Here is a 17,420-nt window from a genome sequence, read left to right as displayed (position 1 = left end):
TAATATTCTCCTAAAAGATATATATATATATATCAAGGTTAACCGAATCACTGCTATTGACAAGACCAACATCCATCACCACATTAATTTCAGAGAGCTAAATCACCCAAAACTTAACTTATTTCTGAAAAAATCTTTTTACCTTCAACCCGGCAAACGCTTTCACTCAACGGACCAACTTCAAGTGTCACCAATAACGTCATGACGTATTACCCCCACTATATCTATATATATATATATATATCTAACTCCTCCCACTTTTTTTTAATTGTAGCCAATCCCATGAGATCTTCAAAGATGACTCCAATCCCTCTTACAAATAAGCTTCCCATTCAATGGGTCCGTTTAGTCCACCTGGGGCCACCGTCCCCCATTGATAAATAAAACGTTGTTCAATGCGATGTAACACCGTCGACAAATCACCTCCTGACATCAATTCTACTTTTTTCAAAACAAAAAACTTTAGATCTTCTATCGTATGTCTCACTTGTATCCAATGTTCCACGAGAGGTGCGGATACTTTACCAGCCATAATTCTACTACGATGTTCTACCATACGTACTCGTATAATCCTGCAAGTCTGTCCGATGTATAACAAATTACACGGACATGTTATTATATTAATGACCCCGCTGGAATCACATGAAAAACGTCCACATAATTTATAAGGAAAACGTAAGCATGGGTGCCTAAATTCTTTAATTTGCAAAACATGTTTGCAAATGGAACAAGCCCCACAGCAAACTTGTCCCAATTCACCATCATTCATAATCATTGTCCTAGGTTTTTTCAACAAGTTCCCCAAATTTTGACATTTTTTAATTGCAAAAATTGGTTTTTCTGAGAATATGGCTGCCGATGACAACATCTGCCAATGTTTTAAAATACACTGCTTAATCTAAGCAACTGCTTCGGCAGCCATATTCTCAGAAAAACCAATTTTTGCAATTAAAAAATTTGGGGAACTTGTTGAAAAAACCTAGGACAATGATTATGAATGATGGTGAATTGGGACAAGTTTGCTGTGGGGCTTGTTCCATTTGCAAACATGTTTTGCAAATTAAAGAATTTAGGCACCCATGCTTACGTTTTCCTTTTCTAATTCAGATATATGTATCAAATGTGGAGGAGCTTCAGCGCACTTGGGTCACTCTTTATGGAGCTGTCCAATAATTCAAATTTTTTGGAAGAAAGTTTACCGTTTTGCTAATATGGTTGTGGGATTTAAAATTCCTTTTTCATCTTTAGTGGCACTTTTTGGAATTATTCCAAAATCTTTCAAAGGAAATAAGAGCTCGATTCTCTGGATTATAAAGGTTTTTTTGTTGGCTTGTAAAGCTATATTGACAAATTGGATAACATCAGAAAATCCTTCTATAATATATTGGCATTCTTCTATAATAAATCTATTAACCATGGAAACTCTGACCAATACCACTCTGCCAATTAGAACTAGAAGAGCAATAAATGCAATTTGGCTACTCTTTATACTAACATTACCACATGACTCAAAAAGTCTTTTTCTTAATCGTATAGATATCTAACAGATGATTTTTAATATACTTTATTAAGGACTTGTTAAGATCTTTAATGAATTTTTATTTAAGAACTCCATTGGTGCAGGGAGGGAGGGAGGGAGGGAGGAATATAATGGAGGGGTGGTTTTGGGTTTTGAGAGAAGGGATGGAGTTAAATGGACTAGGAAGAGAAAAATGAACATAAGAGTTTTACAAAAATATGCTGTATGTAATCAGATATATATATTGTAATGTTCATTATTGTATGTTTTTTTAAAAAATAAAAACAGATTTATCATAAAAGAAAAAATTTAATAAAACCACTCTCAATTTTTCCACTTCTAGCCTTTCCCCAGCCCTTTACATCACTATAGAAAACCAAAGCCATAAATGTGCTGAGAGATGAGAATCTACCTGTACTTCTCCTGGGTCTCCTTAATGGCCTTCTTTAGTTCTTCAATTCTTTCCGTTGTTAACTTGCGTACAATGACATCCTCCACTGTTTCCACCACTTCCCCTTTCTCGCCTCGCTTCCGCCTGAACATAAGGAGATGTAGAAAGAACCTGGTTAGTGGAAATTCGATAGGTGAATCCTTTTCATTAAACCTTGCTCTGGCAGATCATCTCTCCTCCTGCACTCATACTTTTATACTGCTTTAAAATCTGTTCACCCATCAAGTTAAACTGCTGCTCAGACCTCTCCACCCATTATTCATTACCTCTTCTCTCCATTTATACTGTTCAAACCTCTCTCCAATTATTCCCCATAACCAATACCCAACTCTCTTTAGCTGTTCCTCCATAATGTAGCTGCTCCTCTCAAATCTCTATTCTATAGCCTTCTCTATACAAAGATGTATAGGGGTTCCTAGAATACTCCTCAGTAATATTTCATAAATAAGGTTTCACTAGAAGCCCCATGCTATCTACCCTCCTTGCCCATTGGCCGTGTTCATGAAATCTGTCATCAAACTGAAAAAAAAGGAAAATTAGAGTACTATATGACACCTTTGTACATGCTAAGGATTGTCTTATGGACCAACTCTATGCACTGTATGAGTGCAGCAAAATGTCACTTGTATGAACTAGATTCAGTTAATGTGTGGGGATTTGTTGTAATGTAGAGATTTAACATGCAATTAAAGGTGCTCAAACATTTACAGCCTCTTGGGGAGAAGGTCCTAGCCTTTACTCATTAGCAATACCTGGCAAGAGTGAAGGTGCATATTGTACTGGGTTCCATGTTACCAAGATAGCTAGGCAAAGCGAGGCAATCCCCTAACTAGGAATGAAAACTTATGGTGCCATATCTGTGGTAGAGGCTAGTTCTAACTAACTCCAGGAGAACGACCCAGAATCAACATCAGGAAATATTTCTTCTCGGAGAGAGTGGAGGACGCCTGGAATTTCCCAAGGATCAGTCCAGACACCTGGGTTTTGCCTCCCCTCCAGCAGATGGAGACAGAGAAGTTTTTCAAAACAACCCTGCCATATATACCAAGGTGCCACCCACAGTCCCTCAGTCTTACATAATGTCAAAGCAGAATGGAACAAAACCAAGTTATACAACTAATGTTCCATCTATAATAATGCTGAGTCAAACCCCCAACTAGGAACAGAACTCTCCGAACCAATAGAACAAGCGATAAGACAGTACAAATGTCGAGAAAAAAATATCACACGAGCGGACTCTCAGTTACTTTAGTGTACACAGCCATGGGCGGGGCTCTGGACTGATCCGTGGTACTACAGGAACGAAAATTTTCAGGTAAGAAAATAATTTTCCTTTCCCTGTACGTACCCTGGATCAGTCCAGACACCTGGGATGTACCAGAGCCAACTTACCGAGGGTTGGAACCAGAGAGGCCCACTCGGAGCACCCCTTCTCCAAATCCTCCAGACTCCGAAGCTTGAATATCCAATCTGTAATGCCTTGCAAAAGTGTGCAAAGATTTCCAAGTGGCCATGCTGCAAATTTCCTGGGGCAAGACTTGATGACATTCCGCCCAAGAAGCTGCTTGTGACCGCGTAGAATGGGCGCAAAGCCCCACCGGTACCGTTTTTTTCACGCAGTAAATACGCTGAACCGATAGCTTCCTTCAGCCAGCGAGCTATCGCAGTCTTTGAAGCCATACTATCTCTTTTCGGTCCACTCCACAACACAAAGAGATACAAGGAAAGGATTTGTAATCTCTAGATATCGTATCAGCGCCCTGCGTACATCCAGCTTCCGTAAATCCTTTGTCTCAGGATCTGAGCGATCCACATCAGAGAAGGAGGGAAGCTCAATCGATTGGTTCAAGTGAAAAGAAGACACCACCTTTGGGAGAAAGGAGGGAACCGTCTGCGAGGACACACCTGAATCGGAAAATCCACAAGAGAGGCTCCCTGCATGACAAGGCCTGCAATTCCGACACCCGACATGCCGAGGAAATCGCAACCAAAAATACCACCTTCAGCGTGAGATCTTTCAGCGTCGTCCGCTTTATAGGCTCAAAAGGCAGTGCACACAAGGATGAAAGTACCAAATTGAGGTTCCAGGAAGGACACGGATGGCGAAGCGGTGGACGCAAGTGCTTCGCTCCTCGAAGAAAATGCGCCACATCTGCGTGTAACGCCAACGCTACCCCCTGGACCTTACCTCTGAGACAACCGAGCGCGACAACCTGTACTCGAAGGGAACTACAAGAGACCCTTAGATTCCCAGCCTTCTTCTCCCTAAAGGCCTTGTGCATCAACAGCACAAACTCAGAAGAAAAAGAGGAGTCAGAAGAGGTATTATCAGCCCCCTCAGGGCTACCCTCAGTTGCAAGAGAGTCTGGGCCCGCTGGCACCTCCCCCTAAGGGACAACTCACTGTGGGGATAGTGCGGGTTGTGAAAACCCTTCCCCCATCACGTCTGCCCGAAAGTTATCCAAGATGGCCTCCGTTCCTGTGCTCAGCGGGAACGGATCAGCTGGGGCTGGGCCGCTTGCCGGCAGCCGCGTGGAGCACCAAGGAACCCGATGCCAACCTCCCCGGGGCAAAACGGAGGGTCCTTCCCCTCTGGGTAAACAGCCAGCGCGTGGCAAGCCGACCCCCGAGGCATGCTGTCTGCAGCCAAAAAACAAGAAAAACAGCTGCAACAAGCAGCGAAATGGCGGCGCAGAGAGGCGGGGAAGGGAAGTACCAGAGAAACGTCGCACAAGTTAAAAACAACCTTTTTTTTTTTTAAACACAGAAAAAAAAAACCTTGCCCGATCACTGTCCCTGGTTCTGTAGCAGGCCCTGCTCCTGTAGGGGTGAGTGAGCCTGGCTCCCCGGTATCACCCCAACGCTGACAACCAGAGGTAGAGTTCTCAACCCTTAAAAGCAGTGGGCTCGACCAGGAGGGATGGTCCCCTCAGGACCTAGCAACCTCCTGGGAGACTCACAGAACCTCCATCCGTGAGGGACTGTTAATCTTTTATTTTTTTCTGTAACCTATTAAAAATTAAAGGCACAGAATCCCCCTAATTTGCCAAATCCAACCTGACTACAATCCTGCTCTATCAAACTATTGTAACCAGGAAATCAGAAGAGACTGTGGGTTTTGCAGCTCCGCCATCTGCTAGAGACAGAGTACGACTGAGGGACTGTGGGTGGCACCTTGGTATATATGGCAGGGTTGTTTTGAAAAACTTCTCTGTCTCCATCTGCTGGAGGGGAGGCAAAACCCAGGTGTCTGGACTGATCCGGGGTACGTACAGGGAATACTAGTTTAAACAATATAACTCATCTCCACTGGAAGTGCAACCATATTCAGAGCTCCATGCCAGTGTTGCACTAATAATATAAAAGATAGATATTGCATGGGCAGCTGAAGAATGGGCTCAGAGCATGAGACTTTGAAATGAAGGGGGTATAAGATTTCGAAACTCCACAGATCCTTCTCCAGATGTTCTTGAAAGCTCACATACACCAACTTTCTATTAATTCAGTAAAAAGAATCACAAATGTTTCTGCTTTTTCCAAGGCCAATATAGTTACTAGAAAATTGTAAAACAAAATGTAGGTATGACCATTATTATAGGGTGCAAACTTATTTCAAGGAATCATGGAAAAATAAGAAAAATTGTAGTAGGATAAAAAGGAGCCCAGAAATACAAAAGAAAAAGCAATGCTGTCCTTCTGGGGAAATCTAGCAGTACTGCTCCATTAAGCACACACAGTTATATGATCTGGTGGGACCACCACTGGCTCAGGGGTAGTGCTTAAGAGAGCCTTTTGTATCTTAAACATCTTAACATAGAAATGTGGCAGCAGAAAAGACCATATGGCCTATTTGGTTTGCCCATCCCAGCAGTAAAATCCTAACCACCCTCAGTTCCTCTACACTTTGACAACTTCAGATCCTGTCCTCGTCTCCATTATCTCCACATGAAGGATCCATGCATACACCACCCTCTCTGTAAAGAAATATTTCCTTAGATTACTCCTAAGTCTACTCCTTTTCACCCGTCTCAAAACCCCTTGTTCCAGAGCCTCCTATGTATTGGAGGTATTTAAATGTTTGTATCATATTTCCCCTAGCCTGACTTTCCTCTGGGGTTCTGATCTTGAAGTCTATCTCCATACGCTTTACAGTGAAGACCTCCTCCTGGACTGGCTCCATCCTGTTTTTATCCTTTTGAAGGTTCAGAATTGTATACTGTATCCCAGGTGACGTCTCACCAGGGGCTTTTATATTCTTCATTGAATATTATAAACTTCTATCAAGTCAGTGAAACAATTCTGTATTATTCTCAAACCAAAGTGACAGAGCACCCCCAGATTGTGCTAACCATCCATAAATATCTTTGCACTCACTTAGGAGTTTCGGTGGTCTCCAGAAGCTCTGAATACTGAGATGCACAGTGCTGGAAAGAGAAAAACAATGTTTCAGGATGGAAACTGAAGTTGATATCTCAGCCAGGAAAACTGCTCCAGAGTTCGAATCCCTGGCTCAGACAAATGTTAAGATCCCTAGACACAAACGGGCTATGGCATTTTAAATACTGCAGTGAAAAATTCAGAAGAAGAGAAACTACCCCAGTATCATCAAAGTGTCAAACCTCAATTTTACTAAGATGGTGGAAGAAAGAGTCAGAGTACTGAAAATATCAAGGAACCAAATACCCCAATAATATTAAGGGTCAAGGGCAGTGGGGGAAGTGGATGCGAGTTGAAGGAACAAACAAGAAGCAGCTTCAAATCAAGATGCCTGGGATCATTCAACAAAACATTTTCTTTTTGGACTATTTTCTGAGTTTTACCTTCTGAGAAAACCAGTCAGGGGGACGGCCTGGTTCAGCAAAGGGTTTAATAGCACGGCTGACGGACACCCTAGGAACAACAAAAGAGCAAAATGTCTTAGTGCCATTCCAAGAATGCTAATTGCATCCAAAAAGCTGACTCATTTTATTCCATTTATTAGATTCACAGCTTATCCTTCTGCAAAGTACCTAGCATGACATACAAAGATTATTATACAGGTACAGTACACAATAAACTCACTCCCAACCACTAGCATAGAGCTCAGCCTTTAAAAATCCTAGACAGTTAAGCACAGTGCTCTACCTTGGCTGGCACAACATGTCACCTCATCCCACAAAATCATACTTCTGTCTATTAAAACTAAATTTAGAAGTTAGAATTTCCATAAAGACCAAATGGACCCTTCAGAATTTGCGCGCCCGCCCAATATTTCCTGTAAATCTGGTGTCGATGAAACACGAAAGCAAAAAGTTGCTAGGTAGCATTGTTGTGTGTGCATATTCATGAAATATATGGCTTGTACAAAAAATGTTTTATGATTCTCATAGATACATTAACATATCCAAAAAATTTGGTATGAATCAAATGCAAAGTTATTAAGGGACAACTGTGTGCGTGTATAGGAAAATTGGTTCTTACCTGCTAATTTTTGTTTTGTAGTACCACGGATCAGTCCAGACAGTGGGTTGAGCCTCCTGTCCAGCAGAGGGAGACAAACTGTGAGGGTATCCTATATCAGGACAGAGCCTACCCTACACCCTTTCAGTATAAAGTAATTTCAAAGCAGATATAACTCCCCAAGGATCAAGCAAGCAACAAGGAAAAAAACTGGTAAATTTAACAAGTGAACAACTGAAAGAAGTCTGAATGAACAAGAACGCTCTTACTTAAAATATTGTATTTTCATCTGTAAGATGCTTCCGGTGCCTTGAGTAAGAATAGTCAAAAAATCAGATATTGAAAAACCTGTAGAGAAAATAGAACCTTCGAGCAGACGGAACACATCTAGTACGGGAAGGTATCTGGACTGATCCGTGGTACTACAGGAACGGAAATTAGCAGGTACGAACCAATTTTCCTTTCCCTGTACATACCCGGATCAGTCCAGACTCCTAGGATGTACCAAAGCTTCCCTACAGAGGGTGGGACAGAGATAGTCCAGCTCGAAGAACCTGCCGCCCAAAGAAGCCGAAAACTGGAGCCGGCACATCAAGGCAGTAATGACGAGCAAAAGTATGCAGGGATTTCCACGTAGCGGCCCTATATATTTCCTGCAGAGAGACCGATTGACTCTCCACCCAAGAAGTAGCCTGAGACCATAAGGAATGAGCTTTTAAACCTTCTGGCACTGGCCCAACCCTTACAGATGTAAGCCGACGCAATGGCCTCCTTTAGCCAACGCACGATAGTGGCCATGGAAGCCTTATTACGTTTATTTGGACCATTCCTCAGAACAAACAAGTGGTCAGAGACCCGGAACTCATTTGTAACCTGGAGGTAACGCAGCAAGACCCGTTTTACATCGAGGCGTCGCAGATCACCTCCAGATGTATTTGTTACTTCAGACGAAGAAAAACCAAGAAGTTCCACAGACTGATTGACATGAAGGAAGATATGACCTTTGGTAAAAAAAGAGGGTACCGTCTTAAGGGTACCCCTGAATCAGAAAAACGTAGAAAGCTCTGAGACTCTTCTGGCTGAACAAATGGACACCAAAAAGATGGTTCAAAATGAGCTTCGCAGAGAACCCGGAGAACCAAGTTAAGATTCCACAAGGGACAAGTAACCCGGACCGGAGGATTCAAGTGCTTGGCTCCCTTGAGAAAACGGACGACATCTGGATGAGCCACCACTGAGTAACTGTCAATGATACCTAAGAGAGAACCGAGAGCGGAGACTTGCACTCGCAAGGAACTGAAAGACAAGCCCTTGGAGAGACCGTTCCGGAGAAAGGAAAGGACCTGGGAAAACGGAGCCTTATGAGCCGATACACCCGAGGCAGCACATGCACTTTCGAAAACCTTTCATACTTGGACATAAGCAAGCGGGGTAGTCTGCTTCCTGGCCCGCAACAGAGTGGATATAACCTCTTCCTTATATCCCTTCTTCCTCAATCCCCGCCGTTCAAAACCAAGGCTGCTAGACAGAAGCGATCCGCCTGATTGAAAAATACGGGACCCTGTCGAAGATGATGGGGAAGATGACTGAGGCGGAGAGGGCAATCCGTGGCGAAATTCACAAGGTCCGCAAACCACGATCTGCGTGGCCATTCTGGAGCCACTAGGATAACGGGACCGCGATGAAGCTTGATTCTTCGGAGCACTTTGCCCACTAATGGCCAAGGAGGGAACACGTACAGTAGAACGTTGTGGGGCCAGGAAAGGACCAGGGCATCTACCCCTTCCACACAATGTTCCCGTCTGAGGCTGAAGAACTGAGGAGCTTTCGCATTGCTCATGGTGACCATCAGATCCAAGTGAGGGGGATCCCACCTGCGGATGATCAGGTTCATTGCTGCGCCTGACAACTCCCACTCGCCGGGGTCTAGCTGCTGGCGACTGAGGAAATCCGCCTGAACGTTCTCCTTCCCCACAATATGGGACACAGCTAAGCGTTCTAGGTGACGCTCCGTCCATGCGAAGAGCTTGCTGGCTTCCAGAGTGCCTAGGCAGCTCCTGGTGCCCCCCTCTCGGTTGATGTAGGCTACCGTCGTGGAGTTGTCCGATAGGACCCGCACCGCCCTGTGATGGAGTAGGGGAAGGACCTAGTGTACCGATAAGGTACTGTTGACAGGCATTGCGGCCATAACCGTTTCCGCCGGGATGAGAGGTTCTAGTTCCTCCTTTTGAAATAATCGTAGAACTTGAGGATCATCCCCCTTGAGAGGGGGGGGGGGGGTAGGAAGCAGGGGATCAACATCCGGATCTGGAGTTGGGACCGGCGGAGGCTGAGGAGGATCCGGAGAAGGCAGGACCATCCTAACCGAGCCCTGGCCCTCCGGCGCCTTTGGAGGTTGCGGAGGGGAAATTCACGGGGGGGGGGGGGGGGGGCGGCAGGGATGGATCTTCCTCCTGCTGTAAGCTGGCTAAATAGGACTTGTGCATAAGAAGCACAAACTCCACAGAGAAACAAGAATTAGACTTCCTGGGGGGAGGGAGGGGTACGAGGGGGGGGGGGGAAGAAATAAAGTCAGGCACCTCCTCTGGGGCATGAGGGGGGCTCAAATCTGGAGGAGAAACTAAAGAATCTCGCTCAGCTTCTTCCTGCACAACCGATTCTGCATTTGAGCCCGCTTCCAAGATGGCTACCGTTCCTGTGGTTTTTTGGGCCGGGAACGGCCTGGCCACACGTCAGGGAACTCGTCCCCGGGTCGCTGGGGGTAAGGGGACCGATGAGGTACCCTCCCCACCCGGTAGGCACCTGAACAGAGGCCTCTGCGACAAAAGCCGCGTGGCAAACTCTCCACATGCTTTACAGGCGCTGGCACGGGGCATCAGCGCTGAAAAAAAAAATCACTAAAAAAGGAAAAACAGCTGAGCTGAAGCTGTTGGTCAGCGGAGGCAGCGCTGCCAGAGCTGTCCACAGTTCTGAAAAAGGTAAAACAGACAATAATAAAAATACAGCCCTGCCTGTACCCCTTTTCTTTTTTTTTTAAGTGCTTAGCAAAACCAGAGGAAAAACACTCCCTGTGAGGATACTGTTCTACAGTGGACAGCTAGACAATGGGGGAGGGACTGGACCACCAGTATCACCCCAGATAGTCACTGGGAAAAAGGGGGCCTAGGATAAAAAAAAGGGGAGGGCAAGTCCCCCCTAGGCTCCCAGCAGAGCACAGAGACCGCACTGTCTCTGAGAGAAGAAAAAGAAGAAAACTTTCAAAGTCCTCTACTTTTTTTTTTTAAACAAGAATTAAATACTTGCTTGATCCAGACCCAAAAGGAAAAAAGATCCCCTCAGGGAAACTAAGGAAAGAAGAAGAAGAAGGGGAACCGTAGGTTCAGCTGCCTGCATCTGCTGGAGTCAGACAAATACTGAAGGGCTGCAGGTAGGCTCTGTCCTGATATAGGATACCCTCACAGTATCTGGGTACGTACAGGGAATTGTGAAATGTGTATGTGGAAAAAACTGCCCACGTGTAAGTGCTCTCGGCCACCCTCACGCCCTGAAAGTTTAGTACTGATCACAAGGAATTTAAGAAGGTACTAAAAACTTAAAGATGGCCTTTGCAGGACTTGTAGAAACGAATCCATCTCCTTAAAGACTCTCATATTATTAACGGTTATTCATTTAACATACATAATACTTTCAATAGCTTACTCATGTTTAGCCAAACCATGTGAAAACAGTGGTTATTGTTTTTCCTCTACTTTCAGACTTTTCTTGTTTTTATAAAATTAGTATAATTATGCTAAAGAATTAGGAATTATAAACTTACATTGTATTTTGTTTCCATCTATTACTTTACTTTCTCTATTTGTATTTTATTTGTTTGTTTTTTATATATTTGTTTTTGTTTAATTACTTTATTTTATTCTTTTTATCGGAAGTTGTAAACCGTCTTGGTCAGACTTTGTCTGTGAAAGTCGGTATAGAAATGCTATTAAATAAAATAAATAAATACATAGAAAAACTGCCCACGTGTAACTTCTCTCGGCCACCCTCACGCCCTGAACGTTTAGTACTGACGACCCCTGAATAGAAAAACTGCCCTCGTGTAACTGCTCTCGGCCACCCTCATGCCCTGAAAGTTTAGTACTGACGACCCCTGAATAGAAAAACTGCCCTCGTGTAACTGCTCTCGCCCACCCTCATGCCCTGAAAGTTTAGTACTGACGACCCCTGAATAGAAACTCTGCCCTCGTGTAACTGCTCTCGGCCACCCTCACGCCCTGAAAGTTTAGTACTGATGACCCCTGAATAGAAAAACTGCCCTCGTGTAACTGCTCTCGCCCACCCTCATGCCCTGAAAGTTTAGTACTGACGACCCCTGAATAGAAAAACTGCCCTCGTGTAACTGCTCTCGCCCACCCTCATGCCCTGAAAGTTTAGTACTGACGACCCCTGAATAGAAAAACTGCCCTCGTGTAACTGCTCTCGGCCACCCTCACGCCCTGAAAGTTTAGTACTGACGACCCCTGAATAGAAAAACTGCCCTCGTGTAACTGCTCTCGCCCACCCTCATGCCCTGAAAGTTTAGTACTGATGACCCCTGAATAGAAAAACTGCCCTCGTGTAACTGCTCTCGCCCACCCTCATGCCCTGAAAGTTTAGTACTGATGACCCCTGAATAGAAAAACTGCCCTCGTGTAACTGCTCTCGCCCACCCTCATGCCCTGAAAGTTTAGTACTGACGACAGACCATACTTAAGCTTCCCTCCCTATGGAAGAAAGGCTGACAAATAGCGGTGTTGCACTCCCATAGAAGTACACGGAGAACTATAGCAGTGCAGCTAGCATAGCACTGATAGAGCAATCGCCCGCTAGCACTGAATGACTGCACTCAGGCAAATCTCTTAATGCTGTAATAACCAGAGAGAGATTTGTCATGCAGTTTGGGGGGGGGGGGGGGGGTGTCAGTGATCTACACATAAAACCCAGCAAATTTCATCCAAATCTGGACATTTTCCAACCGGTGGGGGGGAGGGGGTATCATGGACACATAATTGGACAGATTTTAAAAGCCTTACGCGTGTAGGGCGGTTACGTGCGCCGAGCCTATTTTCAATAGGCTCGGCAGCGTGCATAAGTCCCAGGGCAGGGGCAGACCATTTGCTGCTGTGCTGGGGGGATTGCCAGCCAGCAGGCGTAACTTACAAAATGAAAGTAGGGGGGAGGGAACGGGGAAAGCCATCAGGGCTCCCCTAGGGCTCGGTGCACGCAAGGTGCACTAGTGTGCAACCCTTGCATGCGCCGACCCCAGATTTCAAAACATGCACACGGCTGCGCACGCATGTTATAAAATCAGGCATACATTTGTGCACGCCGGGTAGCACGCACAAATGTAGACCGCATGCGTAGGTTTTAAAATCTGCCCCAATATGCACCAAAGATGTTTTCTTCACTTTGTAAAGAGCACCTATTTGATTTATATTCTGCTTTTTGGCACTTCAAAGTAGATTACATTCAGGAACTGTAGGTATTTTCTTGTCTCCATAGGGCTTATAATATAAGGGACCGATGCAATAAAACGTTTGTTAAAACGGGCAGATAACCACATCCCCTGGGCGCCCAATGCAGTATTAAAATAAGGTGCTGTGTTAAAAAGGGCACACGAGGGAAAACTTGTGCATGCTTAGTGCTCAAATGCATCGGACACCCAGAACTGGAACAGGTGGGCATTGCTTTTATCCCACTTCAGGCCCATTTCAGTACATTCTGTGTGTAAAGTGCATTCAGACCTTTTTAAACATTAAGCCATTGCATTATACCTTTATTTTTAAACACCAAGCAGTATATTTAAATGCTGTAACGATACTAAAGTAGGAGGAACCACAGAAGACAGTATTTTTAAATTTCTCATGAACCCTTGACTCACCGATTGACTTAACGCCAGCTCCGGGGCTGGAGTTAGATTTGCCACATTAAAAAATGTGTGTTAGGTGCCCAAAGATTTTCTGCACTGGAAGTAATGGCTAATAGCCTCATCTACAAGAAAATTATTCCCTACCTGCTAATTTTCTTTCCTGTATTATCACGGATCAGTCCAGCAGATGGAGTCAGAGAAAACCTTGCAGGGTGCTCCCATATAAGCCAGTGCACCCTCTGTCATCCTTCAGTATTAAGAATATCAAAGCCTGAAGAGACAAGATGGATGGATCAAGGTATAAAACCCTTTCAACTTGAACAACTTGTACAGTGTGTACTAAACTTTAAGAGGCAACTAAACTTGCAAAATGAACCTTGAAACAGCCATTAAACACGTGGCATACGGAAAACAATTTGAGCAGAGAGACAATCCCATTCCCATAAATCCTTAGGGTGGGCGTCTGGACTGATCCGTGGTACTACAGGAACGAAAATTAGCAGGTAAGGAATAATTTTATTTTCCCTGTACATACAGGATCAGTCCAGACAGTGGGATGTACCAAAGCTTCCCTACATAGGGTGGGCTCCGGATAGCCCTGCTCGAATGACCCAATTGCCAAAAGGAGCCGAAAACCGGTGGCTGTAGATTCAAATGATAGTGCCGAGCAAAGGTATGTAAAGACTTCTAGGTGGCTGCTCGGCATATCTCCTGAGGCGAAATGGATTGACTCTCCACCCAGGAAGCCACGTGAGCTCGGAGGGAATGGGCCTTGATGCCCACCAGAGGCTGTCAACTGGCACCAAAATATGCTGAGGCGATGGCCTCTTTCAGCCAGCGAGCAATGGTGGGTTTCGAAGCCTTGACCCCCTTCTTTGGCCCACTCCAAAGTACAAAAGATGATCCAACAAATGAAAGTCATTTGTGGCCTCCAGATAGCGAATGAAGATGCGCTTAACATCGAGCTTGAGTAGCTCACGGGAATCTTCAGTTGAGAAAGACGGGCGTTCCACCGTCTAATTCATATGGAACGCAGAAACAACCTTGGGCATGAAAGAGGGCACAGAGTGCAAGGAAACTCCTGAAGCCATGAAACGGAGATAGGGCTCCCTGCACGATAGCGCCCGAAGCTCTGAAATCCTGCGGGCAGAGCAAATAGCCACCAAGAAGACTGTTGAGCATAAGATCCTTGAGGGTAGCGGCTTGTAGCGGTTCGAAAGGTGGGCTGCCTAGAATTTGAAGAACTAAGTTGAGGCTCCATGTGGGATACAGAGCGTGTACTGGAGGCTTAACGTGTTTCATTCCCTTGAGAAATCAGACGATGTCCGGGTGAGAGGAAAGGGGGGTTCCTTCCCGGTGCTGGATCAGAGAACAAAGGGCAGCCACCTGCACCCTCAGGGAATTGTAGGCAAATGCCTTTTCCAGGCCCTGTTGCAGGAAAGACAGTATCTGAGCCACTGAGGCACTCTGTGGCGAGACAGATACGGAGCCACACCAGGTCTCGAAGACCTTCCAAACTCGGACATAAGCAATGGACGTAGAGGTCTTCTTAGCCTTGAGGAGGGTCGAGATCACAGCCTCCGGGCATCCTCGTCTTCTCAGCCGGCGCCTCTCAAAAGCCAGGCCGAAAGACAGAAGCAAGTTGCCTGGTCGAAAAATACCAGACCCTGGCACAGTAAGCGTGGTAGATGTCCCAGGTGAAGAGGGATGACCACTGCGAGGTTGACCAAGTCCGTGAACCACGGCAGACGTGGCCATTCTGGCACCACCAGAATTATTGGACCGTGGTGACTCTCTACTCTTCGGATTACCTTTCCCACCAGGGGCCATGGCGGAATCACGTAGAGGAGAATGTGCTGCGGCCAGGGAAGGACTAAGGCATCCACTCCCTCCACTCCATGCTCTCTTCTGCGGCTGAAGAATTGCGAAGTTTTAGTGTTCCGTGGAGTGGCTATCAGGTCCAGGTGGGGAGACCCCCACCGACTGAATAGAAGTGCCACTGCATCCTCGGAGAGTTCCCACTCTCCGGGATCTATGTGTTGACGACTCAAGAAGTCAGCTTGAACGTTGTCCACTCCTGCGATGTCAGAGGTCGCTAGGCGGGAAAGGTGGACCTCCGCCCAGGCCAGCAACTTGTCCATTTCCCAAGAAACGTGACGACTCTTTGTTCCCCCTCGACTATTGATGTACGCTACTGTTGTTGCGTTGTCTGACAGAATCCGAACAGCCCGATGCTGGACTAGGGGGAGAAAACGCTTCAACGTCAGGTATATCGCTCTGGTCTCCAAGCGATTGATCGGCCAGCATGCTTGCAACTCCGTCCATGTCCCCTGTGCAGATTTCGTCTGACAGACCGCTCCCCAACCGAAGAGACTGTGGTGACAATCACCCACTGAGGGACTGCCAAGGTTACTCCCTTTAACAAATGATCCAGGTTGAGCCACCAGGCCAGACTGTCCTTGGTCCTTTCTGGCAGCGGGAGGATGGCCTGAAACTCCCGAGAAACCGGTTTCCAGCGGGAGAGCAAGGCTCTCTGCAGAGGATGCATATGCGCAAAAGCCAAAGGTATCAGATCGATAGTGGACACCATAGTGCCCAGAACCTGAAGATAATCCCAGGCTGTGGGAAGAGAGTGACATGAATCACTGTACCTGGGAGATGAGAGCCCGGGCCCAATCCGGACGCAGCAGTACCTTGCCCACAGCTGTATTGAAGTGTGCTCCTAGGAAGTCCAGGGACTGAGATGGAGTAAGGTTGCTCTTGGAGAAATTGACCACCCACCTGAGAGACTGAAGGAGATGCAACACTGTCTATCGCTCGTTGACACAGGACCAGGGACTTTGCCCAGATGAGCCAATCGCCCAAATAGGGGTGGACCAAGATTCCCTCCCTCCTGAGAGCTGCTGCCACTACTACCATTACTTTGGTGAAGGTAAGGGGAGCTGTCGCCAGTGCAAAGGGCAGGGCTTAGAATTGAAAATGCTGTCCCAGAATCTTGAAGCGAAGGAAGCGCTGATGCGCCTTGAGGATGGGAATGTGGAGATAAGCCTCCGTCAGATCCAAGGAGGCCAGAAATTCTCCGCTGTGTACCGACGCTATCACTAAGCGTAAGGTCCCCATCCTGAAGTGTGAGACCCTGAGGGCTTTGTTGACCATGCTGAAATCCAGAATTGGACGGAAGGAGCCCTCCTTCTTGGAGACTACAAAGTAGACAGAGTAATGGACGGCTCCCACTTCTGTCGGAGGAACCGGGCAAATTGCTCCGAGGGCCAGGAGCCTGTCGAGTGTCTGGAATACTATGAGTTGTTTCTGTGGTGGTCCGCAGGGAGAGAACAGGAACCTGTCTCTTAGAGGACGAGCAAAATCTAAAGCATAACCATGCTTTAGAATATCCAGGAGCCACTGCGCCGAGGTAATCTTGACCCACTCCTCGCGGAAGAGGCAGAGACTGCCCCCTATCCTGGGGACCGAGGAATGAGCCGGCATGGCCTCATTGTGGAGATTTGGGAGCTTCCCCCTGGGGAAGATTATCCCGGGCTGGTCTTCAGCCATTAAAGGAATGAGACCAGGGCTGGGAACGCGAAGAGGGCGGACGAGAGGCAGCTGTTCTTGGTTGACGGAAACGTCTTTGGCTCCGGAAACGGCTTCTAGTGGAACTGAAGGTCCTAGCAGCCGGCGGCCGATCCTCCAGCAGCTTGTGGACCTTATCTCGCCGAGTGACTTGATAATCTGGTCCAGATCATCTCCAAAGAGCGATTTCCCTTTGAAGGGTAGGGAGCCCAACTGGGTCTTGGAAGAGGAATCCGCCGACCAGTTGCGGAGTCACAGGAGGCATCTGGCCAGAACTCGGAGCAGGTCATATAGCGCATCTGCCCCATACGCTATCACGGCCTCCAGGCGGTCAGCCTGCTGTGCTTTGGCAGGAGACAGCTCTTGTGTACTGAGGAGCTGTTGGACCCATCGGAGTCCTGCCCGTTGCGTGAGGGAACTACAGATCGCCGCTCTGATGCCCAGAGCAGACACCTCGAATACTCTCTTGAGATACACGAGCTTTCTATCCTGCATATCCCGTAGGGCAGTACCTCCCGTCACCGGAATGGTAGTTC

The 17,420-nt window shown here is 46.5% G+C and overlaps 1 protein-coding gene across 5 annotated transcripts in view; it reads right to left on the bottom strand.

Moving 5' to 3' along the window:
- BRD8 (bromodomain containing 8) overlaps nucleotides 1-17,420 on the bottom strand; it is an 86,368-nt gene that overhangs the window by 48,168 nt on the left and 20,780 nt on the right. For all 5 annotated transcript variants that reach the window (XM_029583309.1, XM_029583311.1, XM_029583312.1 and 2 more), the window contains exons 3-5: nucleotides 6,791-6,860; nucleotides 6,345-6,394; nucleotides 1,932-2,054 (exon numbers count right to left, since the gene is read on the bottom strand). In XM_029583309.1, the coding sequence (XP_029439169.1) occupies nucleotides 1,932-2,054; nucleotides 6,345-6,394; nucleotides 6,791-6,860 (243 nt within the window). The remainder of the gene's footprint in view (nucleotides 1-1,931; nucleotides 2,055-6,344; nucleotides 6,395-6,790; nucleotides 6,861-17,420) is intronic.

The sequence above is a fragment of the Rhinatrema bivittatum genome, chromosome 18 (assembly GCF_901001135.1).
Source record: "Rhinatrema bivittatum chromosome 18, aRhiBiv1.1, whole genome shotgun sequence".
Lineage (NCBI taxonomy): Eukaryota > Metazoa > Chordata > Amphibia > Gymnophiona > Rhinatrematidae > Rhinatrema > Rhinatrema bivittatum.
This window is presented reverse-complemented; position numbering and strand designations above follow the sequence as displayed.